General features: G+C 39.8%; 2 protein-coding genes across 2 annotated transcripts in view; one reads left to right on the forward strand and one right to left on the reverse strand.

The window, feature by feature from the left end:
- Positions 1 to 30: 30 nt before the first annotated feature.
- The window catches only part of LOC146473851 (uncharacterized), an 82,836-nt gene continuing 60,593 nt past the window's right edge, over positions 31 to 22,273 (reverse strand). Inside the window, exon 2 of the mRNA XM_085117875.1 lies at positions 31 to 485. The gene's annotated coding sequence lies outside the window, so the exon portion shown is untranslated. The remainder of the gene's footprint in view (positions 486 to 22,273) is intronic.
- LOC146473852 (uncharacterized) lies at positions 967 to 6,165 on the forward strand. The gene is made up of 3 exons (XM_085117922.1): positions 967 to 1,227; positions 4,714 to 4,903; positions 5,724 to 6,165. The coding sequence occupies exons 2-3, from the start codon at positions 4,714 to 4,716 to the stop codon at positions 6,005 to 6,007; spliced, it is 474 nt and encodes a 157-aa protein (XP_084974048.1). The 5' UTR covers positions 967 to 1,227; the 3' UTR covers positions 6,008 to 6,165.

Below are 22,273 nucleotides of genomic sequence, written 5' to 3' on the forward strand. Positions count from 1 at the left end.
GGGATTTATTATTTTAAATCTTTAGCCTTATCTCTATTTTCTTTTCTTTTAAGTCATGGAGTTCACAGTTAGCGGTTTTTACAATTTCAAGAGTTCTTGACACTCCATGAAGTCATTTCCGGAACAGGGATGGCACAGTGGTGAGAGCACTCACCTCCCACCAATAATGTGGCCCGGGTTCGATTCCCGGACTCGGCGTCATATGTGGATTGACTTTGTTGTTGGTTCCAAATTAGTGCTCAGCGCTAAATACATTGACCCTTAAAAAAAGTTATTTATTTATGTGTCATAATTAGCATTAGCACAGCATTACTTCGATTTGCTAGATTTCGTCTTGAAGCCAAGTCACGAGAAAATACTTTTGTCCGTATTAACCGGTGTTTTTGACTAATGTAAAGAACATATTTATAATATATACATAAGCTGTCTCTCCGGACAAGAGAAACTGTACATAAAAAGCGGGTATCCATAAGATGAGGGCTCCACTTTATCTTTGTTAATAGTTTAGTATGTAGACTGTTATTTACGCTTTTATTACACCCATTTTAAAATCACTGGTGATCCTTGGAATCTGATTGGCTTTCAACAGTGCGACTTATTCCCAAATTGCACCATTTTTTGCTCTAAATCGCATCCTTTCTTAAGCCCATCAAAATGTAAATGAAGTAACAAAAATAGAATATTAATATGGGCAATGATACTCTGTGATTTCAAAATAGGTGTAATAAAGTGGTAACTGCAATTTGTGTCGTGCAATTTTGGTCTGAAATCATACTTGTGATTTCAAAGCAAACTCGCGCTGCGCGCTCGTTCGATTTTGAAATCACGCGTATGATTTCAGACCTAATAATATACATACAAAAATTTCTGCAATCTGATTGGTGGAGAGCATCTCAATTTATCGTAAATGTAGTGCAGAAATAGTGCAGAAATGTGAAATTGAGTGAACAAAGTTGAAATTAAATGAAATATTTGTTTACAAATAGAGTTTTTATGTCCCTACCCGAGAAGTTGTGTTATTCATTTAATTAATATGAATTTTAGACAAGAATGAGTAATTATCGATTCAGGACAGGGTGAGTGGTTGGGGGCATTCCTCTGTACCCCCTATAGAGCGCATTGTAAATCGCGTGGGGACCCGGAGCTATGTGTCATCCTGCCTCGCTACTTCGGTGTGAAAGGACGTCGAAAGTTTTTCGCTACTTTAATGCGAAAGGACGTTGAAAGGTAACATATGTTGTTTTCCTTGTTTTTTCTCCGCTATAATGTCTTCCGACTTGCACCGGGTTTTGGTTTGGGGTCACTCTTTCGTCGATTTTAATTTTGCAAGCCGTGCACGTGTTAGCTTGTCTGGGCATGGCGGCTGCACTGTCCCTAAGCTTTGGTATTGCGATCTTCTTATTGTTTCTCGCTTACTCCCGGATTTAGTTATCCTAGAAATCGGTACCAATGATCTTTCTACTGAGGAGCATTCGCTTATAGCTGCTTCCATCGAAGTTTTGGTTCGTTTACTACACGATCGCTTTTCGGTAGAAGCGAAATTTGTTTGTCATGTCATCCCGCGTTGTTCGTCATGTGCTTTCAACGACAAGGTGGCCGCCTGCAATGAATTAGTTCGTTCACTTGTAGCGCCCCTTCCTTACGTTTTTTGTTGGTTTCACAAGGGTTTTTATAATAAGGCTGGAAAGTTATTGTTAGCCGATGGGGTTCACGTTAATCGTTTAGGACAGTATCGTTTGTATCGTAGTTATCGTGCCGCCATTTTACAGGCTTTGTCTTTGGTTTGACCTTTTAATTAGCCATTACCCTCTCTGTTTTTATTTAAATGCCTGTTTATCCCTTTGTTTTAAGTTATTTTATGTGGGTCACGCTTTCTGCGGCGCCAAGATTGACTCCTTTTATTGTTTGAGATCCCCTCTTTGTTTTTAAGTGTTTGGGCTTCAACGAGTGTTTAATTTTGTCTAGGGCCTCAATACTAGTTTATGTAATGTTGAAGGATTTGATCCTAGTTTATGTTGTGGAAACGGCTTTGCTCCTTCAATTGTTATTGTTCTTGGGCTTCGATCCAAGGTTATTTTATTTTGAGGACTCTGATCCCCAGTTGTTGTTAATTCTTGGGTTTCGACGTAAGATAATTTTAATTTGAGGACTTGATTCTTGGGCTTTGATCCAAGTTTATATTATGGTGAGGGCTTCACTCTTTGTTTGTGTGTTTGAGGACTTCGATCCTCACTTTTTATTTATTCTTGGGCTTCGATCCAAGTTGATCTTATTTTGAGGGCCTCGATCCTCATTTTTTATTTTTACTTGGGCTTCGATCCAAGTTTATATTATGGTGAGGGCTTTGATCCTCATTTGTGTATTTGAGGACTTCGATCCTCGATTTTTATTTATTCTTGGGTTTCGATCCAAGTTGATATTACTTTGAGGGCTTCCATCCTCAATTTTTGTTTTACTTGGGCTTTGATCCAAGTTTATATTATGGTGAGAGCTTTGATCCTCATTTGTGTGTTTGAGGACTTCGATCCTCAATTTTTATTTCTTCTTGGGCTTCGATCCAAGTTGATCTTGTTTTGAGGGCTTCGATCCTCACTTTATATTTATTCTTGGGCTTCGATCCAAGTTGATCTTGTTTTGAGGGCTTCGATCCTCACTTTTTATTTATTCCTGGGCTTCGATCCAAGTTGATCTTGTTTTGAGGGTTTTGATCCTCACTTTTTATTTTTACTTGGGCTTCGATCCAAGTTGATCTTATTTTGAGGGCTTTGATCCTCACTTTTTATTTTTACTTGGGCTTCGATCCAAGTTGATCTTATTTTGAGGGCTTTGATCCTCACTTTTTATTTTTACTTGAGCTTCGATCCAAGTTGATCTTATTTTGAGGGCTTCGATCCTCACTTTTTATTTATTCTTGGGCTTCGATCCAAGTTGATCTTATTTTGAGGGCTTTGATCCTCACTTTTTATTTTACTTGGGCTTCGATCCAAGTTGATCTTATTTTGAGGGCTTTGATCCTCACTTTTTATTTTTACTTGGGCTTCGATCCGAGTTGATCTTATTTTGAGGGCTTCGATCCTCACTTTTTATTAATTCTTGGGCTTCGATCCAAGTTGATCTTATTTTGAGGGCTTTGATCCTCACTTTTTATGTTTACTTGGGCTTCGATCCAAGTTGATCTTATTTTGAGGGCTTTGATCCTCACTTTTTATTTTTACTTGGGCTTCGATCCAAGTTGATCTTATTTTGAGGGCTTCGATCCTCACTTTTTATTTATTCTTGGGCTTCGATCCAAGTTGATCTTATTTTGAGGGCTTTGATCCTCACTTTTTATTTTACTTGGGCTTCGATCCAAGTTGATCTTATTTTGAGGGCTTTGATCCTCACTTTTTATTTTTACTTGGGCTTCGATCCGAGTTGATCTGATTTTGAGGGCTTCGATCCTCACTTTTTATTAATTCTTGGGCTTCGATCCAAGTTGATCTTATTTTGAGGGCTTTGATCCTCACTTTTTATGTTTACTTGGGCTTCAATCCAAGTTGATCTTATTTTGAGGGCTTCGATCCTCACTTTTTATTCTTGGGCTTCGATCCAAGTTGATTTTATTTTGAGGGCTTTGATCCTCACTTTTTATTTTTACTTGGGCTTCGATCCAAGTTAATATTATGGTGAGGGCTTCGATCCTCATTTGTGTGTGTGAGGACTTCGATCCTCAATTTTTATTAATTCTTGGGCTTCAATCCAAGTTGATCTTTATTTAAGGGGTTTTATCCTCATTTTTGTTTTATCTTGGGCTTCTATTCAAGTTGATATTACTTTGAGGGCTTCGATCCTCACTTTTTATTTTACTTGGGCTTTGATGCAAGTTTATATTATGGTGAGGGTGTTGATCCTCATTTGTGTGTTTGAGGACTTCGATCCTCAATTTTTATTCATTCTTGGGCTTCGATCCAAGTTGATCTTATTTTGAGGGCTTTGATCCTCACTTTTTGTTTTTACTTGGGCTTCGATCCAAGTTGATCTTATTTTGAGGGCTTTGATCCTCACTTTATATTTATTCTTGGGCTTCGATCCAAGTTCATCTTATTTTAAGGGTTTTGATCCTCACTTTTTATTTTTACTTGGGCTTCGATCCAAGTTAATATTATGGTGAGGGCTTCGATCCTCATTTGTGTGTTTGAGGGCTTCGATCCTCAATTTTTATTCATTCTTGGGCTTCGATCCAAGTTGATCTTTATTTAAGGGGTTTTATCCTCATTTTTGTTTTATCTTGGGCTTCTATTCAAGTTGATATTACTTTGAGGGCTTCGATCCTCACTTTTTATTTTACTTGGGCTTTGATGCAAGTTTATATTATGGTGAGGGCATTGACCCTCATTTGTGTGTTTGAGGACTTCGATCCTCAATTTTTATTAATTCTTGGGCTTCGATCCAAGTTGATCTTTATTTAAGGGGTTTCATCCTCATTTTTTGTTTTATCTTGGGCTTCCATTCAAGTTGATATTACCTTGAGGGCTTCAAACCTCACTTTTTATTTTACTTGGGCTTCGATGAACGTTTTTATTTTGGTGAGGGCTTTGATCCTCATTTGTTTTTTCCTCGGGCTTCAATCCCATTCTATTTGAGGGTTTTCATCCTCGCGTACTGTGGTATGCACCAGGCACAACTTCATTGTACTTCGAGGGCTCCCGGCTTTCTTTTTCACTTTCCTTTCAGATGCCTCCTAACCAAACAAGGCAAAAGGCAGCACCTTTGGCCACCTTTAAGCTGTCCAAGTGTCAATCAACCCAACACGTTGCCACTGCGGTTGTTCAGCACTCAGAAGCAGGTGCCACCAGAGATCAGTCAGATGGAAGTAGCCCTGCTCTCAGTCAACCAGAGCTTCTTGTTGGATACAATGGCCCTGGTCAGGACGTTTTGCCTGAACTTTCTAGTGTCATCCTCAACCAGATCTTGGCCCTTGTTATGCAAGAGGTCACCAGCAACCTTGCTCCTCTACTGCCTCCAATTTCACGTTCAACTTCACAGCCACCTTCTGCTCCTGGTCCATCGCATCCACTGGTAGCTCAGGTTGATGCTTAAAACACCGTTCCTGTTCCAGCCCAGTCCATTCCAAGAATTTATCATCTGCATTGGAGAACCCAGAAGCTGTAGATTTTAAATTGGACAAAGAACTCTCAGCTCATAGACTGGCTGGCCCATTTTCTGATCCACCCCCCCCCCCCCCCCTTTGAACCATTTCATGTATCACCCCTTGGCGTTGTTCCCAAGAAGACCCCTGGCTAATATAGGTTAATTCATCATTTGTCTTTCCCAAATGGGACATCGGTTAATGACGGTATATCTTCTGAGGATTCTTCTGTTCAGTATGCTACCATTCAGGATGCCATTAGTTTTATAAGATCAGTTGGTCAAAATTGTTTTCTTGCTAAAACTGACATTAAGAATGCATTCAGAATAATTCCAGTTCATCCAGACGATTACCCCCTGTTGGGCATTTTTGGAAGGGTTCTTTTTTCTACAATAAATGTATGCCTATGGGTTGCTCCAGTTCTTGCAAAATCTTTTAAACATTTAGTACCGCAGTTGAATGGGTTGCCCATCATAAGCTTTCTATTCCTTACATTTTACATTTGCTGGATGATTTTCTCATTGTCGCTTCTACTGAATTATTGTGTCAATCTCAGTTAAACATCTTTTTGTATCACAGATACTTTTCTTCACAGGCCTTGAGCTCGATTCTTGTCTTATGGAAGCTCGCTTACCACTGGACAAAGTTGACAAGTGTATAGGCATTATATCAGATTTTCTTATGCGAGAAGCCCAGTCCCTCACCGGATTTCTCAACTTTGCTTGTTCCGTTATTGTTCCAGGTCGGGCCTTTTTACTTTATAGTCCGGATGTTGAAAGGTTATGGGAAGGTGGTTTTCCGACTAGACAGCCGGCTACCGCTGACCTTGCCTATTTTGCACAGATTAATCCAGGCTGCTGCTGTGGTGACCATCTCTAGAGAAAATGCAGCTGTTTTTTGGCCATGTGCTCTATAGCTTTTTATGCCTTTCTTAGGGTTGGTGAAATGACTGTTGTGTCGAGTAATAAGCCGGACGTGCCTCTGCAGCTTGATCAGCTAACTCAGCTTGTTGATTCAAACAAACATGCTGTGGCACTCAAATTGTCTTTTCGTAATTACAAACACAGCTACAATCGTCCCACCTTTTCTTTGACAATTTCTTGTTTAGCGAATTTTTGTCCGGTTAATTTAATGTTGGAGTACTTGAGCATAAGAGGTCATCAGCCTGGGCCACTATTTGTTTCTACTAGGAGTCAAGCAGTTTCCAGGGAAATTTTTGTTTATTTCCTTTCTAGAACCCTTGTTCATTGTAATTTAGACCGTTCTTGGTATAAGGGCCACAGTTTTAGAATTGGTGCCGCTTCTCATGTAGCCGAACAGGGCTTCACTGAGGCACAAATCAGTGGATTGGTCAGTGGAAGTCAACAGCATTTCTTAAGTACATTCGTATTGCCAACTTTCCCAACTAGCTACATATAGGCTGTATATTCTTTGTGCCTTAATTTGATTCAATAGGAGCAACAGGGGCTTGGAATCAGGAGTTTCTAACAGTTACTATCCTTATCTGTTCTATGGGGGTATTAGTGTATGTCTTGCAGGGGCAGCATACATTAGTACCCTTACGTTGCTAATGTATTCCATTCAACATTGTATAATATTTTCCTTGACCAGCAATGTTGCTTAAAAGAAGGTATCAAATCGTCTCGCAGGGGCAGCAGTTTCACCCCCTTTTTAAGTTAGAGGTAACTTGTATATGTCTTTCGTGGGCAGCATACATTGGCACTAAATCATGTTATTGAGTTGACCAGCAGTATTTCTTTATGGAGGGTTTTTGAATTGTCTTGCAGGGGCAGCAGTTTGTAATCCCTCATTTCCTTTATGGCTTACTTGTGTATGTCTTGCAGGGGCAGCATGCATTAGTACTCTCAGGTTATTAATTTTCCATGTTAAACATTAATGTATAGAACTTTTCTTGACCAGCAATATTTCTATAGAGGTTTCAAGTTATCTTCACGGGCAGCAGTTTCAATCCCTCATTTATTTTAGCAGTTACTTGTGTATGTCTTGCAGGGGCAGTATACAATAAGTATCTTTATTCCTTAGTCACCAAATTTGGTACTGTTCTTGTTTTCAGTGGGTACTGCATTGCCTGGGGTGGGGCTGCATCATTGCTTTTACAATGATGCTTTTGGCCTTTTTGTGCCCTCACCTTTACTGGGCTGAATATTTTTATGTAGCCAATGTGGTGAAAGTATTTTTGATAAACTTATTTTTTACACTAGTTTTGTGATTCTGTTTATTACAATTAAAGCGGCTATGGGCTTTTCCCATAGCCATTTTGACCCAAATGGCATTTGTGTCTTTATTGCCCAGTAAACAGAGCTCAGCCGATGCAGTACCCCAGTTTTTAGTAATATAACCGAGGGAAGGACATAAATGAAATATTTGTTTACAAATAGAGTTTTTATGTCCCTACCCGAGAAGTTGTGTTATTCATTTAATTAAGAGCGGCTGCCTGTAAGAATCGAGAACTGCATTTCAGCGACCACTTGGTCGAATTTCTGATATTTTGTCTGAAGATACCCTTGGATTAACTATTTTCGAAAATCATATTTTAAAGTTCCAAGGTATTTTATTTTTTGAGGAAATTGCAAGAGTTTGAAATGCGGCCTAGGTGCGGTCACGGGCCGATGAAAACCGCGAAAATTTAGGTCAAAGGACGAAGCCCCGTTCACAGTGTAAAATCACCCAATGAACATGAAACTTTACTCAAACCTAGACCAACCATGTCGCAAGAGAATTAATACAATAAACATTCCAAACTCGCTGGCTGCTTTCTAAAGCATGCAGATTTCTGTACGCTACTCAAAATGACCTTGAAACTAATGCTTATTTTCATTGAAATAAAAGTGTTTCTGGTATGTCATTTTCTCTAAATTAAATCTCATATATCGAAAGACGAAGAAAAGAACTATATTTGTACCAAGTTTCAAGCTCTGATTCAAACTTTTTCCCACTCAAGGAAGATCGAATATGCGTGCGATACTTGCGGCTCGCAATTCACGTCACGAATTATGAGATCAGAATCGATTCACAAACACTTGACATCTGGAGCCCGTGAATGTTTCCAAACATCACATATTGGGCCCTAAAACTAATCAGACGGACTGAAGACAGCCATTCAATGTTTTTCGATCCGAGATTTCTTTCCTACTCTGCTCTAAAATAATATAGTTATTCCGGTCAATTAGCCTACGAAACATGTGCAACAAATTTGCATACCATTTCGATGTCGCAGGAAAAAGTAGTGCCAATCATACTTTACAGCTCCTTTATCTTCTTAAATGAAGTAGTCGATCAGTAAAATGGAGAGAGCGTGTTATTTTGTTCTTGTCGTGTTGTTTTGAGTGTTCGTGTTTCGCAGCGACGGCTCAAATAAGCCAGTGTGACACTGATCAACTGTAACTCGATATTCCCTTCGGTGATGTGGGTAACGCGCACGTGATCCTGGCCAGGCACTTGTGCGTTCAGTGCGCTTTTAGAAAAGTAGAGCTTGTGGGCCAAGCTACGACTACCCTGGTGATGATGACCTTGACGAGCTTAAGGACTGTTCAAGAGATCTGAGAGCCCACCTTTCCAGCCTTTGTTTTTTCCCCGAGAAAAATCGACGTTCAAGTATTAGTGTCAGGTTTTTTTTTTTTTTGTTTACTTACAGTAATGCAGATCCCGGAACGTGGATTTTTCCATAACCACCATCCCCAAAATTTATAATATAAAATTTGAGGGTATCAGAGTAGTCTGAGGGTATCAACTTTGGGGGTATCAGAGTAGTAAATTCCCCACCGACCAACGCGACCTCCCCCACCCCCATCCCCTCTGGCGATAAGCGTCAATTGTGGTTATTGTTTACTTTCCCAAACCGGTTTTATCGTTGTTCCTGCCGGTTCCTTTCAATTTTCGAGAAGATAGGAATCTTACCAGCCTTGGTCTGTCCACGAAAACTAACTTATTGATAGCGCAAGCGGGTGAGGACCGTTACTACCTTATTACTAGCACGTGCGGGTGAGGGCCGTATTTCGCCTATTCATTTTCCAATTTCATATTTCATGCTATTATTTTTTTTCACAGAGTTGAAAGAAACTGACAGGAACAGCGAGAAAACGGTCTAGGAAAGTAAACAATAACCACAATATTATTGACGCTTGTAGCTAGGGGGAAGGGGGGAGGTCGGGTTGGTGGTCGGTGGGGAACTCACCACTATGCTCTCAAATATACAGATTTCATACTTTTAATGGTAAGGATGGTGGTTATGGATGTTTCTCTCTCTCTCTCTTTTTTTTTTTTTTTTCGCGAAAAAATCGACGTTCCAGGGTATGTATAATTGAAGTTAAAAAACGAAATGACACTAATACTTGAATTTTTTTCGCGAAAAAAAAAATCAAAGCTGGCAAGATGGGCTCTCGCATCTGTTGTACAGTCTTTTAGCTTGACAAGGTTTTCATCACCAGGGTAGTCGTAGCTTGGCCCACAAGCAGTACTTTTCACTATTTACAGTTCCTAAAAGCGCCCTACCTTGTACGCGCAGGATTCCATACCGAAATGCCTGGCCAGGATCACGTGCGCTTTACCCACATCACCGAAGGGAATATCGCGTTACAGTTGATCAGTGTCACACTGGCTTATTGAATTGAACCGTCGCTGCGTAACACGAACACTCAAAACAACACGACAGGAACAAAGTCACACGCTTTTCTCCAGTTTACTGATCGACTACTTCATTTAAGAAGATAAAGGAGCTGTAAAGTATGATTTGCACTACTTTTTCCGGCGACATCGAAATGGTATGCAAATTTGTTGTACATGTTTCGTAGGCTAACTGACCGGAATAACTATATTATTTTAGAGCAGAGTAGGAAAGAAATCTCGGATCGAAAAACATTGAATGGCTGTCTTCAGTCCGTCTGATTAGTTTTAGGGCCCAATATGTGATGTTTGGAAACATTCACGGGCTCCAGATGTCAAGTGTTTGTGAATCGGTTCTGATCTCATAAATTGCGAGCCGCAAGTATCGCACGCATATTCGATCTTCCTTGAGTGGGAAAAAGTTTGAATCAGAGCTTGAAACTTGGTACAAATATAGTTCTTTTCTTCGTCTTTCGATATATGAGATTTAATTTAGAGAAAATGACATACCAGAAACACTTTTATTTCAATGAAAATAAGCATTAGTTTCAAGGTCATTTTGAGTAGCGTACAGAAATCTGCATGCTTTAGAAAGCAGCCAGCGAATTTGGCATGTTTGTTGTATTGATTCTCTTGTGCGATGGTTGATCTAGGTTTGTGTAAATGTTCAAGTTCATTGGGTTATTTTACATCCTGAACGGGGCTTCGTCCTTTGACCTAAATTTTCGCGGTTTTCATCGGCCCGTGACCGCACCTAGGCCGCATTTCAAACTCTTGCAATTTTCTCAAAAAATAAAATACCTTGGAACTTTAAAATATGATTTTCGAAAATAGTTAATCCAAGGGTATCTTCAGACAAAATATCAGAAATTCGACCAAGTGGTCGCTGAAATGCAGTTCTCGATTCTTACAGGCAGCCGCTCTTAATATGAATTTTAGACAAGAATGAGTAATTATCGATTCAAGACAGGGTGAGTGGTTGGGGGCATTCCTCTGTACCCCCTATAGAGCGCATTGTAAATCGCGTGGGGACCCGGAGCTATGTGTCATCCTGCCTCGCTACTTCAGTGTGAAAGGACGTCGAAAGTTTTTCCCACCTCCTCCCCTCGCCTTGTCCTCGTTTCCTTTATTTGGCCTTTTTGTGCCCTCACCTTTACTGGGCTGAATATTTTTATGTAGCCAATGTGGTGAAAGTATTTTTGATAAACTTATCTTTTTCACTAGTTTTGTGATTCTGTTTATTACAATTAAAGCGGCTATGGGCTTTTCCCATAGCCATTTTGACCCATATGGCATTTGTGTCTTTATTGCCCAGTAAACAGAGCTCAGCCGATGCAGTACCCCAGTTTTTAGTAATATAACCGAGGGAAGGACATAAAAGTATGTATGTATGTATGTATGTATGTATGTATGTATGTATGTATGTATGTATGTATGTATGTATGTATGTATGTATGTATGTATGTATGTATGTATGTATGTATGTATGTAAGTCTGACAAACACTGAATTAAATAAACGAGCTGTGGAAAAGCAAAAGGCTTTAAAGCACAAGTCCTGGTACAAAAGGTTTGTTGGCTCACTCGATATTTTAGCCTAGAGCATCGTGTTGAAGATTTCCATGTCGGTTTTGACGAAAAGAAACGTTGAATTCATTGAGAACCAGACTAAAACACCCCAGTCTGGACTGTCTGCAAAGCCCCGGCTCCTGAAATCCAGTCAGTGCGAAAACATGCCGAGAACGGTGATTGACTTCAGACTTCTTTTAACATTGACTTAAAAGTTTGCTTTGTGATTTGAAAACTTGTTCTTTTTAGAGAGATGGTATTTTTAGCATGTTTTCCGTACGTATAAACATGTATGTCAATCAAGGTTGTCATTTTTGAAACCAATCAAATACATGTAGGCGGAGCATTAGCTGACAGACAAGAAATAAACAAAAGCTCATTTGAAATTTTTGTATGTATATTATTAACAAGTAATCACATGATTTTTCTCGTGCAATTTGGAATAAATGAGCACTTGTAAAATTTTAAAAGGCCGCAAATTGCACTCGCCCTGCGGGCTCGTGCAATTTTGTTAGCCTTTGAAAATTTTACTCGTGCTCATTTATTCCAAATTGCACTCGGAATCATGTGATTACCTATACAAATTGCACTCCACTCAGTTCAATTACCATTATAAATTTGATTACCCTGCAGGGTGGTGAAAATACAAATACAAGTAGCAACTAGTTCCATAGCTACTAAATAACTTTATCAAATAACTAACTGATCGTCAATTTTTCCAAAGTAATTAATATTTTGCGAAATTCATGCATGTATTTTGCATTATTTTGTGCTGTCTTGACAACTTAAAAAAAAACTCAATTTTCGAATTGTAGGCAGTTAAATATCAGGGCTATCACAGGAAGGTTGTTTAATGTCAGGTCAATCTGAGTAAAAAAAATATGACTTTTTATTAATGTAAGCTCAATTCGTCCTTACTTGGGGTATTGCTTTAAATTTTCCCATAAGCGAGGGGCAAATAAATCAACAATTCCCAAAGTAATGACTCACATTACACATCTTTACAACTGATTGTGAAAAATTCACACCATAGCAGTGATGAGTTAAAAAGTGCTTATCTACATTGGTTGTTGTTCAGTACATTTAGTTTAAACTCTTGGTTAAAAGAATAAAATATGTTACAGACTGGTTTGAGTGCGGTTTATGTAAAATGATGTGTCTAGGAACAATGGTCTTATTTTTGAGGTGATAAAAATAGTTAATTTTCCTAGTACACAGTAGGTGCATGTTCAAATGTCCTTTTTCAGAGTCTCTACCCCTCCCCCCCCCCCCCCCTCCCCTCTTTCCTTATCTCAAGGTCTGGATGAGCTAGACCCCTACCTATACCTCAAGGTCTGGATCCATCACTGGTTTAGAATGTTATCCATTTGGGTCAAATTGAGCCATGCATGCCTGAGCATCCCTAGGCCTGCCCCTTTGACATGACAGTTATGTAACTCTGTAGAGTGTAAGCTCAGACGAATAAATGGCATTTACTATTAAATTACATTTACAATTACAATTACAAAGGGAAAGGTAATAAAAGTTTTATCATTGTCAGCGTTCAGTTCAGCGGTTCTTATCTTAGTGTTAGTGTAGTTGTCTTAATATAATTTACTCGATCGTCCTTCTCGCGATTACTCGGCCTTAAACGACGACCAAGAGTAATATTCCACGATATCTTTGAATTCCCTGCCGAAAGAGTGCAAGCTGACGCCATTACGCGGTTCAAACCTTATCCACGGCTCTTGCTACGCCTGGCAGTACTATCAGTCCGAACGATAACCTTGCTGACCTCACCGTCCACGCTAAGGCCGAAAGTAAAGAATTAGAAATAGGGTGGAAGTTGGAAGATTGAGGGCTGAACGTAAGCGGAAATCCCACTTGCAAAGACTATCCCATATCTGAGTGTCCGTTGCGAATGTACCTCCTTCTTGCGTCACAGCTGCTACTACAAAGCAATTGCGGGCGGTTCCGGATGGGGTGCTGGTCCATCACGTGTGTAATCCCAACATTTTAGCAAGTCACGATCACGACAATTTCCCAATTTACACTCCTGCGTGTAGAGAAGAACTGAAATAATAGATAAGTATAATAAAATATTAAAGCCCGAAAATCTCATCCAAGGTACTCCAGCTGGGGCTTAAGAGGCCAAGCGCCTAAGAAACGACCGATGATTTCCGGCAGAAAAAGTAAAGGTTACCAAAAACGATTTTCTTTTGTTTCAGTTCGTTTTAGCTCAAAATTATCGACCCGCGAATTTCTGTCCTCTTATGGTAGCCATTTCGGGCGAATAATAAACCTTTTCGATAAATTGGATATTTAGAGTTGTATTTCGTTACACCGTGACGTCCGTTGGAGTGAATGTAACGAAATACAACGCTCATCCAAAGTATTTTTAGACTGCGACCAAAACAGCAAAGGAAATGTTTGCTTCAATTCACTATCATCGACGGAAAACACCATAACATTTTTTTTTTTTCCACAATACGATTTCTGGCCGTGAAAAAGTCGTTTTTCTGTTTGTATTTTTTTAATTTATTTTGATTCCGCGGCAGTTGGAGAAATGACCGCCAAACATTGCCAAGATCCAACTTTAGTATATACTACACAATAGTGCTTTTCGCGCGCTGATTGGCTAGCTCGGAGGTGATTAGCCAAGTACTATTCACCTCCGAGCAGCCGAAGAGAAACAAGATGGCTTCCCGTTACGCCACGGTCACTTACCGATCAAATCGAAACTTCAACATCCCAACATCCCCCCCCCCCCCCCGGGCAAACCCCGGGCATTTGACTATTTTATGTGCCCGGGAGTGGGGAATTTGACGGGTAAGGCCCTCCCGGGGGTGGGGAATTTGACCTTGCCTGGGTGGGGTGGGAAAAATTGAACCGAAAGTGTCAGGTTTCAAATCGCTTTTTGGGGGGTCGCCGAAGTCGATAACAGCTATAAACACGTGTTTGGACGAGATGGAAGAGATTAAAGGAAGAGATACAGCATTACAAAAAAAGCTTACAAAAAAAGGTCTTCAAAAGTGAGAGTGCTTAAATATTAATTATTTTTATAGATTGTTTTTAAACAATGTACATTTTTTATACAATGAGTCAAGCTGCGGCTTTGTCCCACAGTGAATAGTGAAAGAAATGAACACTGTCGAATGAAAAAACGCTAGAATATCCTATCACTCGAACAACATTCTACGTAGCCAGCTACCTAATTAATATGTATTTCTAGTTCTTTACACGATTTAGTTTTTTATCCAATGAGTCAAGCTGCGCCTTTCTCCCGCATTTGTGTCTGCAGAGGTTTTTAGAATAGCCATAAAATAGCAGTGAACAGTTAAAGAAAAAAAAACATTGTCGAATGAAAAACCGCCGCTTTGGTTTAATTACCCTGCCACTCGAACAGTCTACGTAGCCGGCTAACTCATTTTAAATATGTCATTATGTATTTCTCGTTAAACAACCTTTGCCGTGTTTCGGAGTTAGAACAGCTTACACTTGCTGATTGATATTGTCCGACTTAATAAATTCAATTTCTAATCATTAGTTTCAATGTTAAAGTTGTGGTTTTTGTAGTAACTCATGACAGGAGCCGACACGATTGCTCTTTAGGAGGGGCATTTGACAGACAATCCGACGATAAGGTAGGGCATTTGAACACCATTTTGGCCCAAGGGGGCGGGAATTTGAACGATCCAATCTTCAAAAGTTCAAATGCCCGGGGTTTGCCCGGGGAAGGGGGGATGTTGAAGTTTCGAGTTGACCGGCGCATTAAGAGGAAATATTTCGATAACAAAAAAAAAAAGACGGCCACTTCGCGGCTCGGTAAATATCCACCACTATCCACCTCCACTTTGGTGAATAATTGTTAACTACTTAACGGCTGGTAAATTCGAATAATTTTATTTTCCTGCGTACTTCTTATCTTCTATTCTATTCCGACGGAGCCTAATATTTTGCACCCCCCAAAAAAATACATGGACCGTATATTGTGCACCCAAAAAAATACAAGACTGGAAATCATACTTTCGGATCTTGCGGGAACTTTGGCTTGAATTGTGTAAGAACTATTAGCATGGCCGAAATTCGAACTCAAAAAAAATACGCGCAGATTTTTCAGACCCAAAAAAATACACGGTTAAGGGTACTGCCATGTTTCGCGAGCGCCATCAGGGAAATGTAGCGTACGCGCGCTGCTTTCGATAAAACCACGGAAAACTATATATCACTGTGAAGCTGATAAATTGAAGTTTGCGAAAATATCAATGTTTTTTATTTTTTTATTTTGTTGGATACAAAAGCGCTCAGAGGTCTGCAAACTCAATACTAGGGACGTGTACTTAACTGAATTACCCACTCTCACGTAAAGGTGCACAACCAAACAGACTGCACAATATCAATCAGGAGATAAGAGGCTAACAAAGCGTGTCAGGCTTTTTCTTTATTCCTATTGGTTTGTGAGAAAACCCATCCTAAAGATGGACGATGGAAAATTTTTGTAGTCCCGTCGGATGTTAACACGTCACGGGAAAAATATTTTGAATTTCGTAAAAGCCTGACACACTTTGATGCATTAATATCTGATGACCATTTTGGCCAAATTTCGTTGAAATCTGGCAAATCTACATACCCTATTAATTCATTTGAAGATGGGGAATTCGCGCAAAAACAAAAGCCGTGTTTTTGGCTTTGAAACATTTTCCGAGTTTTGGCAAGTTATTAAAATACTTGTCAACGCGCTCACGCCGCCGGCCAATCAAACACAAATAAGCATTCCCTGGGGAGTTCTGTAAGCATTTAGTGTTAGTGTAATATTGTAAAGCGATTTGCAGGGGCGATTTCTCTATGGGAAAAGTTAAGTCGGGCGCGAGAAAGTCATCGGCGAAACCAAAACAAAGAAGAAAACGGCAGATAGACGCAGAACATGAAACTGGCAGCCCCAGCGGAGTTGACACGAGACACACACTTCTCACCGCTATCAGTACACGAGGCTGCGCGCTGAGGTTCACTGCTTATTTTCAGCCGGTCAACAACGGCAAAAGTGGCTGGATTGTCGCCGGCATCTTCGATTTCGGACTCCGAACTGATGTTCGACTCTCCACTATCCGATTTCTTGTCCTCGAATTTCTCTGCTGCCGAGGAAGTTATAGAAAATCTAACTGGTTGTACCAAGAACCCTTGTCGCTCTCCGCCAGCTGAAGTTTTTTGGCTTCTTCAAATGATTTTTCGACCTTCTTTAGTAGATAGGAATTGGGGATTCAACGCCATGTGGTGGTGGTGGAGGTGACGTCACAATAGGCTAGGGATTAACGTCATCAAAAATGATGACATCATAAGCTAAAAATAGAGAAACCGAGAGGTACGGGAGGATGAGTAAACAATAGCCTAGAGGATGATGTCATCAAAACGATGATATCATAAGCTAAAAATAGAGAAACCGTGGTTTGACAGGTTTATCATGAATAAGGTCACTCTCTATTTTCGGTTTGACAGGATTTTAAAGTTATTCTTGGATACATGATGTCATAGCCTATAGTCGTTGTCCTTAAGTGTATAAAAGTGCAATAGTGGCCAAGTGCATCATTCAACTAGAGTAAAGATTACTTTATCGCTGCTATATTCCGCAAGGATGGTTCCAAACAGGCAAGCCGAATCAGCCGATACACCTCTGTTGACAGAAAATAAAGCGAGTTCCTTACCAGGTCAGTTCTGCCCGTTTCATCCCCGCTCAACGTTGGAAATGGTAGAAAAAGCGCAAGGATTTTGCTATGTGTACTGTCCCGAGAAAATGTGCTTTATGTTTGCCCCTGTTTCAGAATGGAAAGAGGACATAGAGCGTATTGCGCATCATACACACTCTGATGTGAGAAAATATGCAGCTCAGTTGGTCTGTGATTGTTCTAACAAGCTAGCATTGAGAAAAAGTAAACAACCCTGGAGACAGGATCGCATGTTTCTGACGTGCCACAAAAAAGAGTGTAACTTTTTCATGTGGATATCGCATGCTACCAAAGAGCGGCTCTCATATCCATTTCAGCCACGGTTCACAAGATTCCATCCTTATAGAGAAATAAAGGAGACGTTTGAAGCTCATCGCCAAGAGGTCAAACAGAAAGGGCTTATTCAGCGCCAGCGCCATGCACGCAAATATGACGAAGGATTTTTAATGTGTGACAACGGATTCAACAGTCTAGGAAGTCCTAAAATATTTCACGATCTTAGATACAGAGAATGGATGGACGAAGTATGAGAATCTTACAAGTTTTATGTCCAAAAAATGAAAGAAGACTCTCGAGACGACCCAGATCCTACACTTTGCTTAGAGAAAGACGATTTGCTGCGTCAGGCGTATTTCAAGTACGCAAGTGATGACGGGCATCATCCCGAAAGTTTCCGAGTGTTGAAGGTTTTGTTTGAAAGACATATTGAAGGCAAACACGTACCTTTGGAAGGTTATGTCATCAGCCCCGAAGAACATGAAGAGATAGAAAGAGATAAACAGTTATCTTCTTATTCTAGAGCTTTTGCACAAGATGTACGCAGATCAAAATGTATTGCTATGCTTAACAATATAAGGAACCAAGATCTTCCTGTTTGTTCTAATTAAATATATTGCATCACCGTCTGTGTGGAAATAGAGCTGTCTTGAGATCCTTTGAAAGATTTTTAAAGTTTTTTAGTGAAATAAAGTTTTATTCATCTTTTCACGGCGTTAGTCACTAATTATGTTTGACAAATGTTTGACTCGAGCTCTAACATTTGCATGTGAATTATCTCGTGTGTCTTTTGTTTGACAAACAATAAGTCATACCCAATACCTACTCTGATTGGGTAGTCCCAGATGTATTTTTCAGTGTCTGTAACAATAGCTGAACCGGCTAGACGCAAGCTATTTTATGCGAAATCTTCGTCCACTTCGATTCTCGGACCGTCAGTTCCTTAACAACATGGCTAGCAAATTTACTGTTGGAACCTCAAACACCCTCGGAAAAGGGTGGAATAGTGATATTGAAATAGGATATCGGAAACTATTAGCGACCTGTTTTAAAACCCTGAACGAAACAAGGGAATTATCACAGAGAGCTTATAAGACAATTAAAAATTAGCGGCGCGCGACACCCTCGCCTGTGTCTGAGAAAAAATAAAGACACCTGACTAGAAATGGCCCGTTTGGCTCCTTTTGTCCCTTTTGGCGTGGTTATGGCCTTTCAGGCCTGTATTTGGCCTGGTTACGACCCGTCTGATCTTTTTATTATTCATGAAGGAGAACGCTTAGTAACCCCACCTTAACCGATTTTCTTTAAAAGAGACGCGTTAGTTTTTGAAGTTTAGTTTCCTGCCAGAACGCATGCGGTTTAAACCAAAGATGACGAGCACAAACTATACCTCATACCTGAAACAAGGCGCTGGAAATTATGAAGACAGTGAAGAAAGCGATTTCTCCCAAGAAGGCGAAGTCTCTAGTCAAGGAACAGAGTCTTCAAGTGAAGAAGAAGAAACAGAAAACTTAGAGCCGTGGTCATGCATTCTTGATGAAACCGAGAACCGCCACGAGACCCAGCTTAACGCTTTGATCAATCAATACCAAGAAAACGGAGATTCAGAAAACGTGGCTCGTAGTAAAGCTGTGAACGCTCTGGTTCCTGTTTACAGAAAAGAGCTGAGAAAAGTGCTCTTAGAAAATCTACAGTGGATGCGTGCAATGAAAAAAGATCCCACCTTTAAAAAAGTGATGGAAACTCAAAAAGAGCTTAAGAGACAGTCCGCGTTAGATTCGACCGGTCAATTTGGGCCAGTCGTTCGATTTCCTTAAAATTTTCAGCAACAGACAAAGTTGATATAACATTAATGAAAACACATTTCTTTTGATTCTAAACTTAACAACACCCGAAATTTTGAGGCGAATGTTCAACCCTCCCGAATCCCCGAAAATCGACCTTTCACCGAGTCGAAATTAACCCGTTTTCGGATGTTTGCCGCCGAAATAATATTTATCCGAAAAATCTTACATTTATACCACGAACACATACACTATACTTCTTTACAAATATGGTATATAGAACTCATATTATTGAGAACTTTTATAAGGAGGGCATCTCAAACATACCGATGTTAACGATTCGTGCACGGAGCGTGTCAAGTGCTGCAACAAAAACCAACATTTCTCAAAATTCTGACTTACTCTGGAAGTCTCGTGTATTTTTTCAAAGAGTACTAGGATAGTGTCCTTAAACTACGGAATAATATTTAGTGGATCTCTATACTGCGAAAAGATACGGCCGCAACAATTTTTGGGCAAATCTCTCATTTTCCGACACGTGCTGTGTGACAGCGATGGCATTTCAAGGCAAAAAATTTTGACTTTTTCTGTCTTGACCGCAACTTAAAGTAGACAAATGCGTTTTAAAAGGGTAAACAATTAAAAACGTACCTTAAAAGTTCCACTGTTTTGCTTCCAAGACTTCATGTTTCACCGATAAACTATGAGCAAATTTGATAGCCGTGTCACGGGATCCGTGTTCTTTATTTGTTGGCTTGCAGGCGATGATCATGCTGGCTAAAAACCTGAACAACTCTACAGAGTTCCGTGAAATAAGTTCTGTTATTCAACCGGGCGCTCTGCCGACCAAACAGTCATCATTTGCAGAATTTATGTCGAGGAAAGACTTTTGAAAGTTGTCGTCCATCTTTGTTTTGAAATAACAACCGCTGACCGCAACAACACTTCCGGTCTGATCGAACCGGAAACAGAACATCGTCTACAGTAAGAAGTCGTGCACTAAGTTCAATTTCTAGAGTTTTATTGTTATTAACGTACTGTTAATTACTTGATTATTTCTAGCTTATTTTCTACTTCAAAGGCATTCATGTTTATGCCGGGCAACTCATTATTTAACCCTTTTACGTTATCTAAGATGTATTGGTGGTTTTCACCTCACACATCGTCACGCAAGTAAAAAAAATAAAATCCTTAACAATTCAATAGATAAAGTCAAGAAATAGATATGTTGTAGAAGAGTGATACAGAAACAACGTGTGAAAGCCACAGTGCCGTGCGGTATCTCATAACCGAGTTATTCAAGAAAATGTACCACGGAAAATTACAGAGTTTAGTACGGGGACGCCATGTTGGTGTTCCGTCTGAGGGACCCCAACATGGCGGCCGGAAACCAGCAAAAACAGCTGGAGTTTACCTTGGCTATTTCAAAGCCCTTCTTCTCTCTGCTGAACTTTCACACATTAACACAGACGTTTCTATTACATGTTAGCTGATGAGACCTAATAAAACACGAGGCAAATCGATGTTTTCATGTATTCGTGAGATGTTTGGAGCAGCAATCCTTCTGTCACGCACTGCGCAAAAACTGAATCTAAAATTCAAACTGCTCTATTTTAAAAAAATGCTATCCTTCTGAAAACAAGCAAGCCGATGGTATTTTTTATTTTCTTTTATGTGATGAAGATAAAAACCCAAAATTGTGTTTAGATATGAATTTCAGTTTTTTATGACGTCAAGTGAAAACCAGCAATTTTACTAAAATAATAACAAAAACTGTAAAAAAAATATCGAAAAACTGCGAAATGTATAGAAATGAGACTTCAGAAAGGTCTCAACAGCAACTACAATTGACGAAAATTGCAATAAATGAGAGGTCAGAATGGTCTCACCGGGAACTGCGAATTCTAATGTAAAAAGAAGAAAATGAAGGAAACTGCGAAAATTTGCAATTTTCAGTTGAAAATCGTAAACTTTGTAGCGACAATTTTGTCCTTGACCGGCATACCGCTACAAGAGGCTAAGGCTAGCAGAGTTTTTCTTTATCTTGTTTGTTTCCCGGGGGTTTTATTTAGGCTAGACTTTTCAGCGGCTCTCCTGTTTGCTATCTCCGAGAGCGACAGGCAGCTGCATGGAAGGCAATCATTAAAAAACTGAGTGTCCCTAAATATTATTCTGTCTCTTAGCTAAATAATTTTAAAGAAAACACGAACATTTTTCAACAAAGATAGCCAAGTGCTGAACCAAATTCTTCTTTCTGTCCTTTGCTGTAAATGGGACTTCATAGTTCTTTAGAATGTTCTTTAGCATTGAAACATTAAACTGTGAAAGTTTGTTGGTTTTCCGGTACTGGCAAAGGTCATAGACGTCGTAGTAAATGGGATGTAGAAGGCCGATCTCATCAACAATGCTGTTCACCACTTCTTGTCTGTTAAAATACACATTGAAATCGGAGATCATGGAAAGAAGCCAATGAATTAAAGTATTTATGATCGACTAAGGAGAGAGTGGGCCGCGCGTTTCTCTACAGTAGATGAAGACAGTCAAGAAGCTTCTAATAATTCGAGAGAGAGCGCCCGTGGTTCAGAACAGGCAACCAGACCCTCAAATCTCACGCGAAGATGGGCCCTTTCAAAGCCACGTGCCCCAACTCGTTTTTCTGAAAAAGTAAAGGATTACTTGAAAGCAAAGTTTAACTAAGGAGAACGAACGGGGTTGAAGGCTAACCCAAAACAAGTCTCTGCAGACATGCGAAACGCCCGAGATGAACAAAATGAGCGTCGCTTTTCCAGAGAAGAATGGCTAACAGTTGTTCAGATAAAGAACTTTTTCTCTCAGCTAGTGTCATCCAAGACGAAAGGGCAAGATGCAGCTGATGACAAAAAACAGAAATTGAAGAAATACTGGAAGAGGAAGAAGAAAGCAACAGACAAGAAGTGGTGAACTGCATTGTTGACGAGATCGCCCTTCTACATCCCATTTACTACGACGTCTATGACCTTTGCCAGTACCGGAAAACCAACAAACTTTCACAGTTTAATGTTTCAATGCTAAAGAACATTCTAAAAAACTACGAAGTTCCATTTACAGCAAAGGACAGAAAGAAGGATTTGGTTCAGCACTTGGCTATCTTTGTTGAAAAATGTTCGTGTTTTCTTTAAAATTATTTAGCTAAGAGACAGAATAATATTTAGGGACA

Source organism: Pavona decussata, unplaced genomic scaffold, assembly GCF_977016875.1.
Source record: "Pavona decussata unplaced genomic scaffold, jaPavDecu1.1 SCAFFOLD_92, whole genome shotgun sequence".
Classification (NCBI taxonomy): domain Eukaryota; kingdom Metazoa; phylum Cnidaria; class Anthozoa; order Scleractinia; family Agariciidae; genus Pavona; species Pavona decussata.